Source organism: Lotus japonicus, chromosome 5 (assembly GCF_012489685.1).
Source record: "Lotus japonicus ecotype B-129 chromosome 5, LjGifu_v1.2".
NCBI lineage: Eukaryota > Viridiplantae > Streptophyta > Magnoliopsida > Fabales > Fabaceae > Lotus > Lotus japonicus.
Genome location: NC_080045.1, coordinates 13,187,781 through 13,208,393, shown reverse-complemented (window position 1 = coordinate 13,208,393; position 20,613 = coordinate 13,187,781). Strand labels below are relative to the sequence as shown.

The 20,613-nt window shown below is 36.5% G+C and overlaps 1 protein-coding gene across 3 annotated transcripts; it reads right to left on the bottom strand.

Moving 5' to 3' along the window:
- Positions 1 to 570: 570 nt before the first annotated feature.
- On the bottom strand, positions 571 to 3,714 carry LOC130721538 (uncharacterized). Of its 3 annotated transcripts, none has more exons than XR_009013496.1 (4): positions 3,431 to 3,686; positions 2,414 to 2,588; positions 2,223 to 2,307; positions 571 to 2,132 (listed from the first exon to the last, which is right to left on the bottom strand). XR_009013496.1 is itself a non-coding variant. In XM_057572340.1 (4 exons), exons 1-4 carry the CDS (start codon positions 3,480 to 3,482, stop codon positions 1,249 to 1,251), a joined length of 288 nt encoding a protein of 95 aa, XP_057428323.1. In that variant the 5' UTR covers positions 3,483 to 3,714; the 3' UTR covers positions 571 to 1,248. The 3 variants fall into 3 exon arrangements, 1 of the variants encoding a protein (XP_057428323.1); XM_057572340.1 differs by lacking the exon at positions 2,414 to 2,588 and having other exon boundaries at positions 571 to 1,314; positions 2,048 to 2,132; positions 3,431 to 3,714; XR_009013495.1 differs by having other exon boundaries at positions 2,223 to 2,588; positions 3,431 to 3,679.
- Positions 3,715 to 20,613: the final 16,899 nt, after the last annotated feature.

Here is a 20,613-nt window from a genome sequence, read left to right as displayed (position 1 = left end):
TTTAACCCTAAAATAAATAAGACTTTTAGAGGAGGACATGTGAACAATGTTTCCCAGAGGTGATATTTTTTTGACAGATAGAGCGGAATGAGGGTTGATTTTTTAGTATATATATTTTTTTAAAATTGATTTTTTGTATATTGACTTTTATTAGATTAGATTAAGTTTAAAAAAAAGATAAGATTTTATTATTCTTTTTTATAAAAAGATTAGATTAGATTTTGATAAAAAAAACTAATACTGTTTTACTCCAAATTTTATTTAAATTGAGTTCATTCTCTACTTGCTTCCCCAAACTCCACATCCATATTTAGGCCCAGTTTGGAAGAGCTTATTTGAGCTTATCCGACAGCACAAGCTCTTATGCCAGTGTTTGGGAGAGCTTATGCAAACAGCTTATGACCTGTCATAAGCTATTTTCAGCTTATTCTCATAAGCTACTCAGGATAGCTTATGAAAAACATCTTATGCTTATATACAACTGTCATAATATCTCATAAACAAATGTCTCATAATATCATTATTGTATCTTGAAATATCTTACATGATCTCTTATAAGTAGTTCACACATTTCATGATTTGCTTCATTATTTAATTACGATTAAGAGTTTTGTATTGTTATTTCAAGAGTATCTGGCTGCACCCAAAAATCATCATCATACATAAAGTATGAGAATCTGGCTGGGAACTTAAAAAAGCCTTCAATTTTTTTAGGAATCAGTGTGTGAAACTAATATTAACTTATAAATCTACAAAAGCCTTAGATTAAAAAAACTAATTTATCAGGATTTGCATATCCTCAACCAATCATTGTTACACGAAAACTTGTCCTAACAACAAAATATCCTAATCAACAAATACAAACATCAACAACATAAAGCATTCACCATCTACCAAAAAAGCTTGCAAGCCTTCTCCATATAAGAAAAAATCAACGAATGATGTAATATATGTTTTTGCATCAAAGTTTACTTGATAATTCAAGGACTCTAAGTAATTTATGAATACATTACAACCATCAAAACCAATGAGCATTCCTATATATACCCTTAACGCTGATTAAGACTGAAATTTTTTAATCCACAACACTTGGAATGTGCTAGGACTAGAAGCACAAAAGACACCATCAGGGCACAATGGCACATGCACTAATTCTCACATTCTCTAATAATGGGCCCAAAACCACTTCTTGGCATCGGAAATTCCAGGAATTTGGAAAGACCATATAATTCACGTTACCTACTTCATTTAAGCATCCATGCAATAGTCCAGAAAGAGCAAAAGAAAGTTTTTGGTTGAAGAAAAACTATTTAACTGCATGAATGAATATTTCATATGCTTAAATTGGAGATTGTTGCCTAAAATGAAAAACTGTACAAGCTAGGAAAAGTAATAAAGTATAAAGAAAATGGCAAAGAAAAATCAATTCAATTTACAAGAAACATCATCTTAAAAAGTAAATATAAGATATTACATTCATTAAGTACATACTAAGTGCAAAATTTGGGTAGCTAGATAGTGCTTTATTAACAATGAAAAGTTTGAATCCATTCAATAGAATTGTTTCATCTTTATAATGTATCTCATCAAAACTGATAGAAAAATATTCCTTCTGCCGAGAGTTATTATTATTATTCCATTTCATTATACAGATTTTTTTTATTAGATTCCCCTTTATTGGAACAGAAAGCGGCTTTTAATGTAGCTCTACTATAGGAAAGTAGTAAAAAGGACTAGTTTATATTAAACAATTCCTATTGTACAATTATCATCCATCAAGAAATAAGATTCAGTACATTACTTTTCAAGTTGGTATTTGAGCCTAATTCTCAGACAGTAGTATGTGGGTTATGCGCCCACCACACTTCTATAGCATGCTAGGGAAACAAAATAAAATTATTATGTGTCTTCACCTAATAACTTTAGGCTTTTAGGATATTTTGTTTGTGACATTCTCTATATATTGAAATCAGCATAAGAAGAAAATGAAGAATAGAAGAGATACAGAGACAAAAAATTAAGGTCAACAGGAAGACTTGAAACTTACAACCCAAGGTGTCCTTCTATGAACAACCACCACCTGTAAGCAATTTCCAGTTTGACAATCGATTAACTTTACTGTGTGGTCACCACTGCACATGCCAAACAAATAGATAATTTCAATCACAAGAGAGTTTTCAAATTCAAATTATGAAAGATGAGAAAAACCGGTTACAACTTACTGTGTGGATGCAAGCACTTTTCCATCAGGACTGAATGCGGCAGAAATAGTAGACCGTGGTGGAGGCAATAAAGGGCAATACTTAGCTGACAAATGCAACAATGATTCAGCCTCAACCCTGACAAGCACTTCTAGAGATGCTAGTCATTGATATTGAATTTCTTTAAAGAAAGGAAATAAATCCATCTATACACTGAAGTTGTGTAAGTATCATGAGAGAAGACCACGCTTTGCATCTATTACTGCTTCACTTTTCCGATGGGAGCAAGAACCGGATTTCGATTTACAAGATTCTCCCCAGCGCCACCTATGTTTGGTTCTAGGTGCAATCTGTCTTTGTGCTAGCAATCTAAAGACATTTGTACCACTAGCCAATTTGGAAAAAATAAATATTATAGGAGAGAAATATTGTAGCAAAAATATCAAACTTCAAATTCTCTATAAACAAGGGGGGATTGGTTCTCTGCCTTAGCCCAGCAATAATAAAATTGAAGTTCACTGTTCTATTAGGAACCTGATGAATCAGCTAAAAGTGGCATAACCTAACGCTAAATATAGAATGGGAATCGGGATGGGCGATATGTAACAAACTAAGCAGGAACATAAATTATGAAAATGTGGCAATAATATAAATGGTCCATGATTATCCAGATTCCAGAGCATGCATAAAAAGTTCCTGTTATTGGCATACTATCAAATATCAATGTGTTTAGAAAAACAATTGTTAGAGATTCCCAATTGATTTGGCAACCGGATGGTCCTACCTCATCACCTATCTAATTTCAAATAACTGGAACAGACCATGCCCATAACTGTGGCTAGTTTTTTAGTCAGTGGCTGTGAATTAAAGTTAATCAGCATTGGAAAATTAAAAATTACTTGAATCAATTGAGTCCCATCCAACTTGCAAACTTAGCATGAAACAACCCTCAGAAAAAAAATTGGTACAATTATGCTGCCACTGAAGAATCTCAGCTGACTTTACAATGGGGAGGACATGAATAATCATACAAGCACAGCCAAGGGACAGAACAATCCGAAAGTATTAACATGCAAAGAACAAAGAGGTTGCCTTCACAATCATAGCAATGCATCAAAGTTTGTAAACTTGCATTAAAAATTCACAACCCAGAATTCAATTTTCCTGTGTATACAAAATGAAGCAAATGGGGTGAAAAGAAAGAAAGAGTAGCACAAGAAAATTCAGACCTGCTGTTAGAATTGTAGGAGGATGAGTTGTGAACTTGTGATCACTGATCATGATACCGAGGAGGAGGAGGTTCCGCCTTTTCCTTGGAAAATTGAGATTGAAGAAAGAGGATCAATTGTGAGATGTTAGTTCTTGATTCTGTAAACCACAGACCCTTCTCTCTGTCTCTCTCTGTCTCTCCGTTGGTCTAACGAAGGAAGAGGGCAGGTAGAAAATAGAATAGAAGAATCCATTTGGGGGTGAAAATATAATATTATGGCTTTTAAGGAGGGGGGATATGACTAATCATTTATGGGAATTTCTTTTTATTTGCAATGTTAGTTGTTAGAAATGTTAGTAAATTAGTCATCGTAATTGTTATTTCCCACCTCTTTCTCATCTAGTTTCACCATCATTTTTCCCACTCACTTATAAGTGTGTAGTTCATAACACGCACTTAACGGGACGGGGTGGAATTAGATGAGAGGGGTGACTTTAACAATTACCATTAGTCCTACTCATGGTTCGAACCCTAGACCCTTCATTTCCCCCCAAACTCTTATGTGCCCTAGCTCTTACCACTTAAGCTAACCTTAAGAAACTATCATTTATGGGGATGATGTTGCAATCAAAGACACACAAACAGTGTCAGAATTTACCATTAATGGCAATTAAGGCTTATCTAAAGTATCCTCTTTTTTTGGTTCAAGGATAATGTCCTGTTATATAGTGAAGGGTTCCGTACCTTTTTTTTTTTTTTTTCTCTATAACAAATTTGTTTGAATTTACAATTTTGTCCTTTAAAAAATGAACTAAGAGGTATGATACCCTCTTATTTTTCAGTGGGTATCAGAGCAATGTCCATAAAATTATTATTCAATGCATGTTGACCTATAAACGGCGAATTCATTTTCAGGCTTCATTTTCATGTGTCCTTCCTCTAAAAAACCGTTCTTCATTGCAAATTACATTGTCAGGTTTTAGGTCCAGAACATCGTTCTTCTGTTATTTAAAGGGTTGGGTTGAGTATGGCTCATAGACAATGGGTCGCGGTCCGCGTACAGTTCAGGGGTATTATTGTAATCCGGATCATTAGTATCCCTATATAAGCTTGTAACACTGAAACCATAATTATTGTATTTAGAAGAGAATCAATAAACGAAACTATAGTTGCTCTATAGTCGCTGACGTAAGTAATTTGGCCGAACTGCTTGAACAAAGCTTTACTGTGTTCCTCTCTACTCTTATTTGTATTCGTGTTGCTGTTCTGACAGATTGATACATGAAAATACTTTTTTCTTCCCAGCATTCTGTTTCTTTTGCCTTCAAATTCCTATTTTCTTAACATATATTTAAAGGTTACTATCCAAATGAATGGAAGGATGTATTTTACATATATTAAAATCATTCTTGTTTTTTATCTATGTTCTTTCTATTGTGGCTCTTTGTCCTTTATGCCTTTTCACTATATCATGGTTCCGTCTCTTTTTGAAAACAGTTTTTTCTGCTATAGGTCACAAGTTCCATGTTGATGTTTATGTAGAGCTATAAATGATCAGGTGAAGGTAACATCCTAAAGCTCTATGTTTTTGTCTTTTCTCTTTTGTTTTTGTGTTTTCAGGGTTTAGCTGCAAGATGTTTAGCTCTCATTCACGATTTGCTTTAACTTTAACTAGTTAACAATATATGGTTTTAAATTGGTCAGTTTTTTTATCGTCAATTGATATAGTTAACATGTAGATATAGATAGAAGAGAAAAATGAATGGTTAAGGTAGTTAGATGCGTGATAAAAAATGAGTTTTTGCCTACTTTGCTATGTGATATTTTTATATTATTGCCATGATACAAGTCTATATAGTATATATAATGCTATTACCTTCTGTAAATTTTAATTACAGTTTAGTTTATATTGTTTTCAATGTGCAGAAGCGGAAGAAGAATAGGAATATAGGATGTTGTTCACAATGAAAATCAAATCAGATCCAAGCCAATATGAGACCTGATATGAAATTAAAAGATTTACACTTGGAAGGAACTAGTTTCGACCTTCTGAAGAACAGGTTTAGCGAATCTAACCCAGATGATCAATTTACAAGCCAATTATTATATGTACCAAGAAAAACAAGTTATGTACCGAAAAAAACAAGCCAATTATTCCCACTCAAAGCAGCTTGTGGTTGTGGTGATCATGATGAATCTTTTCTAAGTACACTGCCTGCACATATCACGATGTAAATAAAACACTTATGTTAATTCACATCAATGGTTCAATACTAAAGACAAAACTACATATCACAATGTTAATAAAACACTTATGTTAAGTCACATCAATGGATCAATACTAAAGACAAAACTTTGATGCAAAGATTGGTATAAACAATTTGTTTAATAGCATGTGCTATCAACCAAATGGTTGCATGTATGATCCCATTACATCTCCGTGTACATGCTCCTATGCATATTAATTAAACGCATTCAAGGCAAAAACGAGGAAGGAATAAATAGCCTCCCGGTTTTTTTTTTATAAGCCAAATTGTATTTAACTTTAGCAAAGGGGTGCTAATTTCAAATACAAGAGATAGGGGAAGTAGCTAGAAAACTACTACCATAAAGAAATAAAAAATACATGAAAAGGAGAAAAGCATGCAGAAAGCATGAAACCCAACCACCTACTGATACACATGGGAAAAGAGAAAAATCGTGAGCTACCCCAGCAAAGATATAGTCTAACTTGGATGATCAATTACAATATAAGTAGATACCATTACTGCACCGAAAATTACAAGCCCACCACATTCCCACAGCTAAAAATTAGAGCCCTTGAACACATAACACAGGGTTATTATACCACTCAAATAGGGAATTTCTGAAATCATGCACACTTGACTTGTTCCAAAGCCAAGACCTCCACTTCCACTTAATCACTGTTGAAAAATCCCGAGTTCCCCCTCTAAAAACCACCTCGTTCCGAACAAGCCAAAGAGACCAAATTGTGGCCATCCAAACAGAGAGCAAACCTCGGTTCTGAGCTAAGTTCCAGCCAAACTAAAATTGCAACAGATGAGCTCGAGCATCTTGTGGTAGTGCAGTAGAGTATCTCAACCAACTATAACAAGCTCGCCAAATATCCGCTGAGAAGGGGCAAGAGAGCAGGACTCAGCATGAAGGCCACATAATTTGCATAGAGCCACTTCCACGAAAAGGAGAACACCACGCTTGAGAAGGTTTGTTGCACAGGGATCCGGTCCAAAACGCAACCGCCAAGCAAACGCCTTAACTTTAGAAGGGGCCACTAAGTGCCAAATGTGCTTAAATATGGTGCCAGACTCTCCCAATTATGGTTCCTGCAAAAAAGAATAAGAGGAGCTAACAGAGTAAGCACCATCAGGGTTCGGGAGCCAAAGCCATTTATCCACTACACCCTCCACTAGCGGAACCGCAAGCATGTCAGAGTGCAGTTCCTGAAGCCAAATAGCCTTCCGATTCATTTCAATACTCAATAGTAATGAGTAGTAACTAATACTATTATATAAGTTAATCTTATGAATTTCTTAAACTCACAATCATGTTTCCCAAAAAAATAACGTAACCAACCAGCTACCATCAGAAAGGAATTTAATGAGCTATATAATGGGCATGAATAGTTGTAATTTAAAAGCATTTCTGATCAACAGATTCTTCACCTGAGCAATGCTTCCAGCATCTTTTCAATACCATACATCATGAGTTATTTGATCTTCAATTGCCACAAGGTCAAGTTCAGGCCTAATAGCAGGTGATCTTCAATTGCCACAAGGTCAAGTTCAGGCCTAATAGCAGGATAGCTCTGCAATACAAAAATCATAAACTGCTGCACACAAAAATTTGGCATTCTCCCTAAACAATAAAGTATTGTACCTCAAATTTTTTTCTCCTTATTTCAAATAAGGCTTCAAGCAAAAATTAGCAACGTTTGTCAACCATTCCTTCATGAAGAATTGTGTGAAAGTCTTCGAAGATACCTGCAAAATACATATTAAATTTAAATTTCATGTCAAATTGCTACATAACTATCTCTCATTACCCAATTGCTACAACTATAAGCAACCAACAAGAATTTCCACATGATAAGATGCATATGAATTTATTATGGCTTAACCCAAATGTGCATAGCAGCTGAGACAAGCAGAGCTCATAAATCAAAATAACACCTGCATTTCATGCTCTTACCTCAACAATTCCCAATATTTTCTCTTTAAGACAATCATAATTTTCTTACTTCTCTTTAGGCTTAATCCTCAAATTAGTCCCTGTCTTTGTCTCGCCATCTGATCTAAGTCCCTCATCGGAAAAATTTGTGCAAAAGGTCCTCATCAATGCAAAACGTTTGGAGCAAGTCCTCATCGGAGGACGGAGCTCCGACGAGTTTGCTGAGTGGCAGTGAATGCTGATGTGGCTTTATCCACGTCATTTTTAATTAATATTAAATAACATATTTAATTATTAAATTAAATTAATTAAAATTATTAATTACAAAATCCTTAATTTCTAATTTCATAAATATTAATCCTAAGTAAACACACACACAAAAAAAAATTAATGAGTTCATCAATGTTCTTCCCTTCATGATCTCCAACCCAGGAAAAAATCTTCCTCAACTAAACTTGAACCCAGAAAAACAAATCATCTTCCTCACATTCTTCATGTTCTTGAACCAACAACTAGCCTCAAAAACATGAAAATCAAGATCAACCCCTCCCCCAAACTCCAAAAATTTACCCACAAATTAACCTTATTCCAAAACAACATCCAACCCACAAAATAAAACCCCAAAATCCAGAAAATCAGAAACATATGATATACCCAGAAAAATTTAAATGTCTTCAACGAAACAGATCAAAGCAACCATTATGTCTGAATTCTGAACAAACCATGAAAATGACTGTAATATAGAGACATGTTTGAAACAAAAACAAAACATATAGAGCCTAAATAAGAAATCTAAGTTGAGAATCCTAATAGCTCCATTAGCGACAGCAATTTACTCTTCTTCGGGTGGAAGTGTGGCGGTGTCTCTTGGGCTTCTTGATGTCGTTCTTGTGTGCCTTGGAGATAACAATCATGGACGCTGATTCCTCTTCGAATTCTTACCTCTCTTCTTCCTCGACGCGCTACCAATCCCTTCTTCAATCTCGACCAGGTTCACCTCTCAATTACACAAAAATTCCCCTTTTTCGTTCTCCTTCTCATTCTTTCCTTAAAAAGCTGCTGAATTGAGTGTTCCAAATTTCAATTGAGCTACAAGAAGTGATCTTCCATCAGATTATTCATCGCTCATTTTCGATCTCCTATCCAGCACCAACCCCACCCCCAATTTCAACCCAGAATTTCTAGAGCACAACACCCAAAACACCAAAATCAAATAACCCTAATCCCCAATTTACAAACAACCAAAACCTCAGGAACAAATCGATACCACCGTTTCCACCGTCCAGGAACAGATCGAAGCCCTCCCTCAAGCTTTCTCGTCGCCGTCCACAGAGTCTATCACCACGACCATCTTGCTTCCATCAGTTAAGAAGAAGAAGAAAGAAGGGAACAAAACAAGAAGAACCCAGAGCCAACGACGAGCAAGGAAAAACCCAGATCGACCTCTTGAAGCCATATCGACAACCAACAAGCCATAACCACCACTCAAGCCCAGACTGATGCAAGACCCATTCGCATCCGAACCCAGATCACGCTAGATCGAGCCAGATCAAGACCAAGCGGACACGAATCGAACCATGGCTTTCTTTCGAGCTTTTAAGGTTGCCATGGGGGTGGTTCCTGCCTCCATGGTTTGGCCGGCGGTGGTGAAGGCTTTGGTTTGGTGTACAGAGAGAGAGAGAGAGGTTGATGGGTTCATGAAGAAGGAAAAGAAAGGGTAGGTTCTGGAAAGATGAAAGAAGAAGATGGATTTAATTTTTCTAATTAATTTAGGGTTAGATTTGTTAATTAATTTTGTTTTTTTTTAATTAAATTTAAATTTCTGATGTGGTATTTTTTTATTTTTTTAAAAATCCATGTAAGCCTCATTAACACAGTCAGCAGGCCATATCATCACTCGTCGGAGCTCCGCCCTCCGGTGAGGACTTGCTCCAAACGTTTTGCATTGATGAGGACCTTTTGCACAAATTTTTCCGACGAGGGACTTAGATCAGACGGCGAGACAAAGACAGGGACTAATTTGAGGATTAAGCCTTCTCTTTAAGACAATCATAATTTTCTTACTTCATGAGCCAGTACTTATCAATAATGGCTATAGCGTTCATACACAATTAGAAGAACATAATAATGGCAAAGTGTGATCATAAGTTATTTACAAATATAAAACAACCTATGCAACCAAAAGCAATAAAGTTTAAGGGAACACCCACCATAAAGGCCTAAAGGCGAGAGCTCTTGCAGTTTTGAGCCACACGCCTTAACTAACGCAACAGCTACTTCAACAGTGTCACCGGTAGGCTTCTTAAGCAGAAGCGTGAGCACCTTTCGAGCAATGATGTCATTTGCTACGCGTTGATTGACGAGGTGAGCTAAAAATTTCACAGAAGCTAGCAGTTTAGGCTACAAAAGAATGAAAAAAACAGTTAGAAGATTCATTAATCATAGATCATTGAAAAATAACAGCAACCTTGGCATCACCTTCAGGGTTTATCGTGGTTTGCCCACTCTAACTGCCCGGCGACGGTGGTCTCCACCGCCGTCCTCCTCAGACCACCGTTGGTGTCGACGGCCGTATGCAGCAATCTTTGCATCACCTTCAGGGTTTGTCGTGGTTAGCCCACTGTAACCTTCCCGGCGACGGTGGTCCCCACCGCTGTCCTCCTCGGACCACCGTCGGTGTCGACGGCCGTATGCAGAAACCTTGGCATCACCTTTAGGGTTTGTCGTGGTTTGGCCACGGTAACCTGCGCGGCGACTGTGTTCTTCACTGCGGTCCTCCTCGGACCGAGGTCGGTGGTCTCCCTCGTTTGAAACGCGTGCGTACTCCGAATCACAACGTCCCCTGCGGCGGGTTCGCTCGCCGTCGCCCAAGACGTTTCTTGAAATGCGTTCGTACTCGGAATCACGACGTGGTCTGCGGCCGTCCTCAGCTCGTTCGTCGTCGCCCACTACCTTCCTTCCCTCACATTGCTCCCTTATTTCGTGTTTACTTCCGCTTCCTTCTTCAGATTTATGACTGATAAGTGCCAAATTTACCTGATTTTCTATATTAATTTGGGTACTTATCTGTTCTAAATGTGTAAGTTATCTTTCAAATTATCCCTCAAATAGGTTAATTTAGTAAGTAGATTGTTTATATATAGATATTATGTAAGATGTGTTAGTTTTATCATTTAGACTCTTTGGTTTTTATTGTAGGAGAAAAGTCAAGAAGATCCAACTATTTGAAGATAAAAAGGGGCTAAAAATATTGAAGTTCGCTTAAGCCAAATGTTGCCTCGCTTAAGCCAAATTACATGGCAGTAGCAGTGGTTCTAGAAGACAATTCGGCTTAAGCGAGAAATGGTCTCGCTTAAGCCAAAGACCTTACCTGAACGTGAAGAAACCTGCTCGCTTAAGCGACACCTTTATCAGCTTAAGCGAGATTGATGTCCTGTTTTATAAAAAGCTCGACCAAATCAGAATTTAATCATCTTTTAACCTATTTTGGACTTTTGAGAGAGAAAACTTCAGAGAGAAGAAGGGAGGAACTTTGGGAGCTTTGATTCACCATCCATCAAGCTGGAATCATCACCGAGGACGGCACGGATCATAACTTTCGTCTTAGTTCTTCTTGTAAGCATAGCATCCATGTCTATGGATAGCTAAACTTCTCTTTGTTGGGTTTGGGTGTAATACTTGACTTAAATGTATCCATCTTAGTTCTCTTTCATATGAATCTAGTTTATCTCTTGATTTCAATGATATGATCTTGATTTTAATGCTTGTTTTAGCTTGATCAACTAGAACATGATTTGAGATATGATATGTGAGTGAAAGCTACATATTTGAATTAGATTTAGGTTGTATCATCTAATTTACTTGATTGCTAGACATAGGGTTAGGTTTATTAGTCGCTTAACATCTGAACTCATTACGTTTTGCTTCGTTAGTTATGCGAGACATCGATAATTAGAGAAGTGAATCGTTAATCTGCTCATGTAAGAAATTAATGAGATAGATAAGAACTGATGTGATGAAATCAAGGATAGAATAGGTTGTATGTGTTGAATTATAGGATATATGAGAGTTGATGTGTGAACCCCAATCCCAACAGCTTTCTCAATCTGTTTTTAAACTCGTTTTTATTACTGTTTTATGTCCACAACATTTCTCAAAACAATCAACCAAACGTTTCTTGAACTCTTTGCTTAAGTAATTTAGCTAAAGAACGGCGTTGTATTTCCAATTCCCTGAGGACGATAAAAACTCTTTACTATACTACAATTGAATCTTGAAAGGGATTTGAAAGTAGTTGTGGTAAAAACCTTTCAACAAAATGGCGCCGTTGCCGGGGAATTGCGTCAATACAAAAGCATTGCTTTAGTTTTCTTACTTTGAGCAATTGTGAATATAGTGTATAGTTTTAATTTCAGTTAAATTTTCCTTGTTGTTGCTAATCTCTTGTGTTAGCTTGTGTTTTCTTGTTCATTCAATCGACTAGCTTAAGAGAAAATAGCAACAAGAAGCTTCTGAATCACCCACTTCCAAAGATGCAACGACCATCCCTAAGAGATCAGGTAATGTGGTGTGATATTTGTTTTGATACTCACTATGTGGGTTATTGTCATTTCCAGGAAGAACAAGTTCCACCACCACCATACCTACCATGTTACTCCCCAGAACATGATAAGATTGCTAGGCTTGAGGATACCTTGGTCCAATTCATGCAGATTTCAATAGTTAACCAAAAGAATACCGAGGCTTCCATCAAGAACCTAGAAAATCAAGTGGGGCATCTAGCACATCAAATAGCTGAATATGGTAAGGTTGTTGTGGAAACAAAAGAAATTGAGAATGAAAATGAGGAAGAAGGTGAGGAGGAAGAAGAAGTAAAAGAAAAAAATGATCCACCAATTCACAACTCACCTCAAAATTCCCCAAAGGTAAAACATGAAGAGGTTGAGGTGAGCTTTGAAGTTTTTGATGATTTTCAGCATCACCAATGCAATGGTATGATTTATATCGTTGAACATATAGATTCTGTATTTGGTGATAGGTTTGATGAAAATATTTCATTGAATACTTCAAAGAATGTATATAGCTTAAATTGTGAATTAGGGTTGATTGAAAAAAGAAAGAAAAAGAATGATTTTTGGATGGCTTGGAAAGGTTTTGATAGAACACTTGATGAAAACCAGGTCAAAATGCCAAAGAAGCGGAAGGGGTTATACTATAACCCTTGTTTGTGGTCACCATGATAGTTTTTGTGTCAAGCTAATGACGTTAAACAAGCGCTTCCTGGGAGGCAACCCAGTGTTTAGTTAGATTTTCCAGTTTTCTAGTTATTTTAGTAAGTGACATGGTGATTTTGTGAAGTTTCACTTTAATTTGTGTTTTCCTGTGCTTCACAGCTTTTGGTCACCATATTGAGTATGTTCAAAGGCTTAGAGATCAATGATTTGATGGATTTGTAAAAGATAGGGTTGTGACTTGTTTTTGCATGTGAACTTGAGTAAATTGTGCATCCTGTGATTTTCTGTTTAAAACCTGAGTTTCAAAGTTATAGCAGGTCTAATTTGATGCTTACCATGCATATGAATTGATGATTTTTGAGGTTGGTGTGTTTTGAGAAAATTGAGGTATGTAGTAGTGTGCTCATGATGAAAAACAAGTCACTCTAGGTGATTTTCTGCATTAACTGTGAAAAATTGCTTTCCATAACTTTTGAACAAACTCATGTTTGTGTTTCAATGTTAGTTTTCAAATATTAGAATAGGATCCAATGTGAACTCTTTGGCTTTGAAGTGAAAATGCATTAAGACTGCTCATTGTGTAGTCTTCTTGATCTCTGAGTGTGCCTTATGGGGATGTGCTTCAATTGTGTAGTATAAGGCCTCTCACAAATTTTAAATGATATGAATGGTGAGTCTAAGGACTTAGAAAGCTAGGAAAATGTGATAAGAAGAAATTGAGGTGTTGGGTTGTGAAAATAGCAGAATTGTGTGTAAAGGATGAGTTAGAGTATGAAATAAGAATCTTGTGTCTCTTTTTCATGATTTTAGTCTTCACACAAGTTTCTTAGATGATAAGTAAGTGGTTTATCCTCTTATGAAGCATTGAGAATTGATGAATCAAAATTTGAGGTATCCACTTGTGTAAATAGTCAAAAAGAGTGCTAAATTGAATTCATGTTCTTTAATGATTAACATGCGAAATTCAAGTGAATCACAGGTTTAAATTGAAGATAGAAATGCCTCATTATGATTGAAAATCAAGGAAGAAGAGAAATACAAATTTTGGAGGTTAGACTTGTGAATTTTGGCAAGACTTAACAATATTATGCTGCATAATTACAGGTACTTCGCTTAAGCCAGCCAAATGATCGCTTAAGCCAAAATCAGAAAGCAGTTACAGTGTACCAGAGTTCAATTTCGCTTAAGCCAGAGCAAGTTCCGCTTAAGCGACACTCTGAAGAAAAGATAGCACACAAGAACTGGCAAGTTCGCTTAAGCCAGAAAATTCTTGCTTAAGCGAGATACCTATTAATTAAAAAAATCACTCACTCTTTAAAACACAAACCCCACTCTCACACACAATCACGTATCACTTCCTCTCACACACAAGAGCACGTAGCTTGGTTCCATTGCACACACATGAGCAGGATTTTAAACTCCTTGGTTCCGGTTTCTCCATTCTCTCCTTTTCAATTGTACTTGTGAATTGGAGATTTTGGTTTTCTACTTCTCAGGTAAATTTTTCCCCTTTCTCCCTCAATTTGATTTCACATTCTAGAGCTTTAAATTTGGGAATTCTGAGTCTGCAAACACTTATAAGAATAAAGGAATTTGAGGTTTTGATTGGGAAAAGAATTGCATGATTGGTTGGAGCTCTAGATATTTTATCTTTCAATGATTAATCATATAATGAATCTTGGCTCATGGACTAAAGGAATTTAGTTTGGTTACGGGATTGCCATTTCAAATTGTTAAATGCTTCACATGTTAAAGTTGTGCATACTAGGTGTTTGACAAAATGCATGAATGAAAATTTTACATTGTCTTCCACCTAATGCTTGAGATCTAGGCTGTTCAGGAGCAGATGTTGCAGCACAGACACTCAAACAAGATCGTGATGCTTGGCCTGAGGACATGCCAAATTCCAGGGAGGAGGAGAGAGCTGCTGGACATGGAGATGGAGATGAAGCTACTACTTCTGCAGCAGCTAACTTGAGAGCTGATGATTACATGTTTGATGATCAGGAGCAGGATGGAGTTGAGGATTGATGACCACAGCCACTGATCCAAGTTCACTTTTATTTTCTGTCATTTCATTTTCTAGCTTTATTACTTTTATTCGTTTATAGTACTTGTTAGTCTGAACTTGGTACTTTGTGTTATTTTGTTGTGTTCTTAATTGCTAGCACATGTTTGGATTTTGGATTAGAAGTTTGTTTTGCTCACTGTTCTGAATTGCAAATGATTGGTTGTTGGTTTAGGTAATGAGCATGGGCTATGAAAAGCTAGGTTGAGCATGATGTGTGTTTTTAAAAGTTCATAGTTCATTGTGATTGCGCTCACTTGGTGTCATTATATGATATGAATGCATCATTCACATGAATGTCATAGGCTCATTTTGAAAAAGCTTGAAATCAGGGACTCCTAAGCCTAGTGAGGAGTGTAGCCAAACACTTGGTGAGATTCGAGCACAGTTTACTTGTTTGAGTCTCTCACTGTTGAATGGCATGGGAATGATAGAAAATGATCAAGGCAATTTTGTTCTTTAGTGTACATACACTACTTAGCCAAATAAGCCTACCATTGATTAGGAATTCCAATTGCACCCCTTTTGAGCTTGAATTAAAATTTTGTTGTTCTTTGTATATGATCCAGAACTTAAATGAAAAAAAAAACAATGTTTCTCCCGTACTTTTTAAGTTAAGAAAGCATTTATGTGAGGATTGTATGCTAATGTGCTAAGTTGGGGGGAGTGGAGGCTTTGATATCTTTTTGTTTAGTTTTCTATCCTTTGCACATATACTGATGAAAAAAAAAATGCTTGTGTATAGTCTATCAAAAAAAAGACAACAAAAAAAAGAAAAAAAAAAGAAAATGATTGAAAAAGAATGGAAATGAGAAGAAAAGGGGTTATGTGCATGAAATTGTGTAAAAGGGGTGAAAAAGAGGATTGGTAGAAGGAGAGTGAAAAAAAAATTCATAATTTTTGTGTGAGTCCAAATGTAATTGCTCTCTTGACTTGAAAGTATCCCTGAAAATCTAGAAAAACCAATTTTCTTGATAACCCTGGCCACATTACAACCCAGAAAGACCTTTGTGATTCTTGAGTTTCCATGCAGTTTTAATAGTTGATGAGACAGGTAACAAGTTTGACATGTTGTGATTCAATGGCTGAATAGTGTGAAACACTTACCTCATAGAGAATTGAAGAGTAGTGAACAGTTTGATGAGAATTTGAATGGTTCCCTGATTGAATAGTATTAGATTCAATGTTATGCCAATGGTTTCATGCTGGTGTTTTTGTATCATTATTGTAACCATTTGTTGTGGGCTTCACATGTTCTAGTTGGTAATTGATGCTTGAATCATGCTTGTGAAAAGATAGTAGTTCATAAGCCATGCTTGTTCAAGAACCTTTGTGAATATGTTTTGTTAGCCAATACCTTTTGTTTGAGGACAAACAAAGTTCCAAGTTTGGGGGAGTTGATAAGTGCCAAATTTACCTGATTTTCTATATTAATTTGGGTACTTATCTGTTCTAAATGTGTAAGTTATCTTTCAAATTATCCCTCAAATAGGTTAATTTAGTAAGTAGATAGTTTATATATAGATATTATGTAAGATGTGTTAGTTTTATCATTTAGACTCTTTGGTTTTTATTGTAGGAGAAAAGTCAAGAAGATCCAACTATTTGAAGATAAAAAGGGGCTAAAAATATTGAAGTTCGCTTAAGCCAAATGTTGCCTCGCTTAAGCCAAATTACATGGCAGTAGCAGTGGTTCTGGAAGACAATTCGGCTTAAGCGAGAAATGGTCTCGCTTAAGCCAAAGACCTTACCTGAACGTGAAGAAACCTGCTCGCTTAAGCGACACCTTTATCACCTTAAGCGAGATTGATGTCCTGTTTTATAAAAAGCTCGACCAAATCAGAATTTAATCATCTTTTAACCTATTTTGGACTTTTGAGAGAGAAAACTTCAGAGAGAAGAAGGGAGGAACTTTGGGAGCTTTGATTCACCATCCATCAAGTTGGAATCATCACCGAGGACGGCACGGATCATAACTTTCGTCTTAGTTCTTCTTGTAAGCATAGCATCCATGTCTATGGATAGCTAAACTTCTCTTTGTTGGGTTTGGGTGTAATACTTGACTTAAATGTATCCATCTTAGTTCTCTTTCATATGAATCTAGTTTATCTCTTAATTTCAATGATATGATCTTGATTTTAATGCTTGTTTTAGCTTGATCAACTAGAACATGATTTGAGATTTGATATGTGAGTGAAAGCTACATATTTGAATTAGATTTAGGTTGTATCATCTAATTTACTTGATTGCTAGACATAGGGTTAGGTTTATTAGTCGCTTAACATCTGAACTCATTACGTTTTGCTTCGTTAGTTATGCGAGACATCGATAATTAGAGAAGTGAATCGTTAATCTGCTCATGTAAGAAATTAATGAGATAGATAAGAACTGATGTGATGAAATCAAGGATAGAATAGGTTGTATGTGTTGAATTATAGGATATATGAGAGTTGATGTGTGAACCCCAATCCCAACAGCTTTCTCAATCTGTTTTTAAACCCGTTTTTATTACTGTTTTATGTCCACAACATTTCTCAAAACAATCAACCAAACGTTTCTTGAACTCTTTGCTTAAGTAATTTAGCTAAAGAACGGCGTTGTATTTCCAATTCCCTGAGGACGATAAAAACCCTTTACTATACTACAATTGAATCTTGAAAGGGATTTGAAAGTAGTTGTGGTAAAAACCTTTCAAGAATGACCCATTTCGACCCGTAAACCCACGGGCAAAAGAGAGAACCCTAATTGGCTAATTCAAATTGTCTTGGAACGTGTGTGTAGTCGGTTTCAGGTTGTGGTTAAAAGAAACGTCGGAACCCGAGCCACCCAATATAAATGGATTGTCTACAACCCTAATTGGCTAATTCAAATGCTACAGTAATGCCACAGATTTATTACATAGGATTTTGTGTTTTTAATTTTTCATTGAGTTTTTTTAATTAATCAATTTTTTAAGTTAATTTGTTTTTTAATTTAAATTAATGATTTTCACGTAGGAAAAAATATAAAAAATGAATCTGTTACCGCCCGTCAAGCTTTTTTAAAACAGAAGGACCAATATGAAGGAGGTTTGTCACATTCATGAACCGCGGGATGTATAAAATTAGTTTAGGAACGAATGTGACAGTGTCTACCACTTTCAAGGACCAAAGTGATGCGCCCACACGTAAAAAATAAAACACACCTAGCACAAACATATAAGCATCAAATGATTTTTTTTTCCACTTAACTCACTAAGTGTATGAGTTGATTAGTAAGGCTGGGTTATTCGACTTTATGCTGAGATGGAACATGTCATCGTCTATAGTAGTCATATTTGACTCATACTAGATTGTCTCATTCAGAAAATATTTGTTGATTCTAAAAAAAAAATCATTTTGAATACTATATAAAAGATTTCTTTCTTCTAGTATATGTGTGTAATTTATAAAAAAAAAAATATATCCATTATTTCATTTAACCTTACACCTGTCACACAAGTTTGTATGTGACAAAATTATGAAACTTAATTTTTTGGGTTGAAAATAGTGAAATGTAATTTAATAAAACTTAGGTTTAATTGCACTTTTGGTCCCCCAATTTTGCCCTTTCTATGAAAATCGTCCCCAACTACGAAATTAGCAAAAACCGTCATGGATGTTTACACCCCACCGCTGTCTTCCTTCGAAAATCGTCCACTAAAAGGAGTGTGGGGGTTGGGGTGGGGGATTTTCTTTTTGGGGTCATTTAATGGTTGGATTTTGTTGAAATCCTTAAAACATTTTTCTTTGTATGTTGAATCTGCTCGGACCCATTTTTGCTATGATGGAACTTGTGATTTTAGTTGTAAAAAAAAATGTTGGCAGCATATTTGGGGGGCTCTTCCTTCTCCAGGGAGGTCCTTTTCTGCTCTTGGTAGCAATTTTCTGCCACAATAGGTGGGTTCCCTTCCACTTTATGTGGATTTGTTACCCAATAAGTGGGTTTTCTCTCTTCTAGTTTAGTCTCTCTTTTTGTTTTCATCCTCTCAGCCCACTTCCACCCACCGGCCTCCGCTATCGCACCATTATGCCTCTTACTCCGTTTTCTTTGTCTCCACCACCGTTTGTGCCTCCACCACCGCCTGTGCCTCCACCGCTTCCTCCGCCGTTGTCATCCTCTGAAGACCACAACCGCCTCTGTTTTTTCAAAGCTTCTTCTTGTTGCTTCCTCTGGTGCCACGACCGTGACTCCCACCAACTTCCACCAACTGTGGCTTCCATTGTTCATGACAGAATCTTGTTCTCTTCTTTTCTTTTTCCAGATCTGGTCTGCTGCGGGTTTTGCCCCTGTTTTAAAGGTGTTGAACACCTGTTGATGATAGCCTTGTAGCAGAGATTGTTGACGGCAGAGCCAGCAAGGTAGAAGAAGAAGTGACATTTAAAGATGTAATATCAAATTTTCACTTCTGTTTGTAGCAGATCTAGTTTGGAAGTGAGCTTTGGAGCCGCCGCCGTTCCCCGTCCACCACTGCAACTGTTCCGCTAACACTTAGGGTTTGGAAACCTAGGGTTTGTCTGGCCCAGTTTACATGGGCTCAGTGCTTTGGGCCTGGTTCTTGGGCTGTACTTGCAAGTTCCTTTAATCTCCCTTAGTTCTAACTTAGTTTAGATGTTTCTAAGGAGTCACATGCTTAAGTGTTAATGAACTTTGTAAGTTAGTTTGGGTTTATGACCCAATTTTCTTCATTCAATATGTATGATGATCTGATGTAAGTGCCGCTCGGCATCCTCTTTGGGTATTGAACGAATTATGAACTTTCGACCAAAAAAAGGCTCTTATTTTTTTGAAGGCTTAATTGCACTTTTCGTCCCTAATGTTAGGCCTTTGTGCAATTTGAATCCCCTTTGTTTAAAACGAGCGATTTTAGTTCACAAACTTTCAATTTGTGCCAATTTAGTCCAGCCGTTAGTCTCCGTTAAATTTGAAACGGAATATTCTTATCAGGATTCCTTTTTGCTAATTACACCACCAAAAATGACACATCAGTAATTAAATAAAAATGAAATTATACCTAAATGATTTTTTTTATTTCAAATCACTCAACTTCAAAAAAAAATCTTATCACTCTTCTACCATCTGCATTTCTTCATCTTTGTTATCCTTATTCCATCATCTTCACCAAAATTAAAAAAGATCAAAACCTGATCTCCAGAAAAATCAAACTCAAATCTCTATAATTTCCAGACCTGTGCCACTGTTCTAATAAGGAGTCTTTTTTCAGGCCCAAATGATGAGAGAGGAAAACCATTGGATAATAGAAGTGGGCACCAAATCCTTACAGAGGAAAACCATAGGAGAAGAGAAGTGGCACCAAATCCTTACTTCTTTTTTCTTTGCACACCAAAGCCAGATTCAGGTTCGAGAGAAATTAAAGCCAGATTCAGGTTCTCTCTGGAATTGTGGTGCGTCTTAGCGTCTCCAGATCTAGAGATATCCAGATCGAAGAGAGAGAGAGAGAGAGAGAATGGGGTAAAAAGGGAAAGGATCTTGGACGCACAGCAAGGAGAGCGACTTCATGCGTACTTGGCTGCGGAGGTCGTGCGACGATGGAGGGGAGCAATGATTCATGGTTGTTGCCATCTGGGTAAAGGGAAGAGCTTTGTGGGGTTGGTTTATGTGTAATGGAAAGAGATCTGTTGGTTCAGATTTGTTGTTCTCTAACTTCTCTGGAAATATTTTTTTGTTTTCTGG

Coding starts and splice junctions, on each gene's coding strand:
- LOC130721538 (XM_057572340.1), bottom strand. CDS start 3,482: ATGATCAGTGATCACAAGTTCACAACTCATCCTCCTACAATTCTAACA. Junction 2,308..3,430: donor TCCTACAATTCTAACAGCAG/GTCTGAATTTTC, acceptor TGCATTTGTCAG/CTAAGTATTGCCCTTTATTG. Junction 1,315..2,047: donor ATAGAAGGACACCTTGGGTT/GTAAGTTTCAAG, acceptor TCATTCATGCAG/TTAAATAGTTTTTCTTCAAC.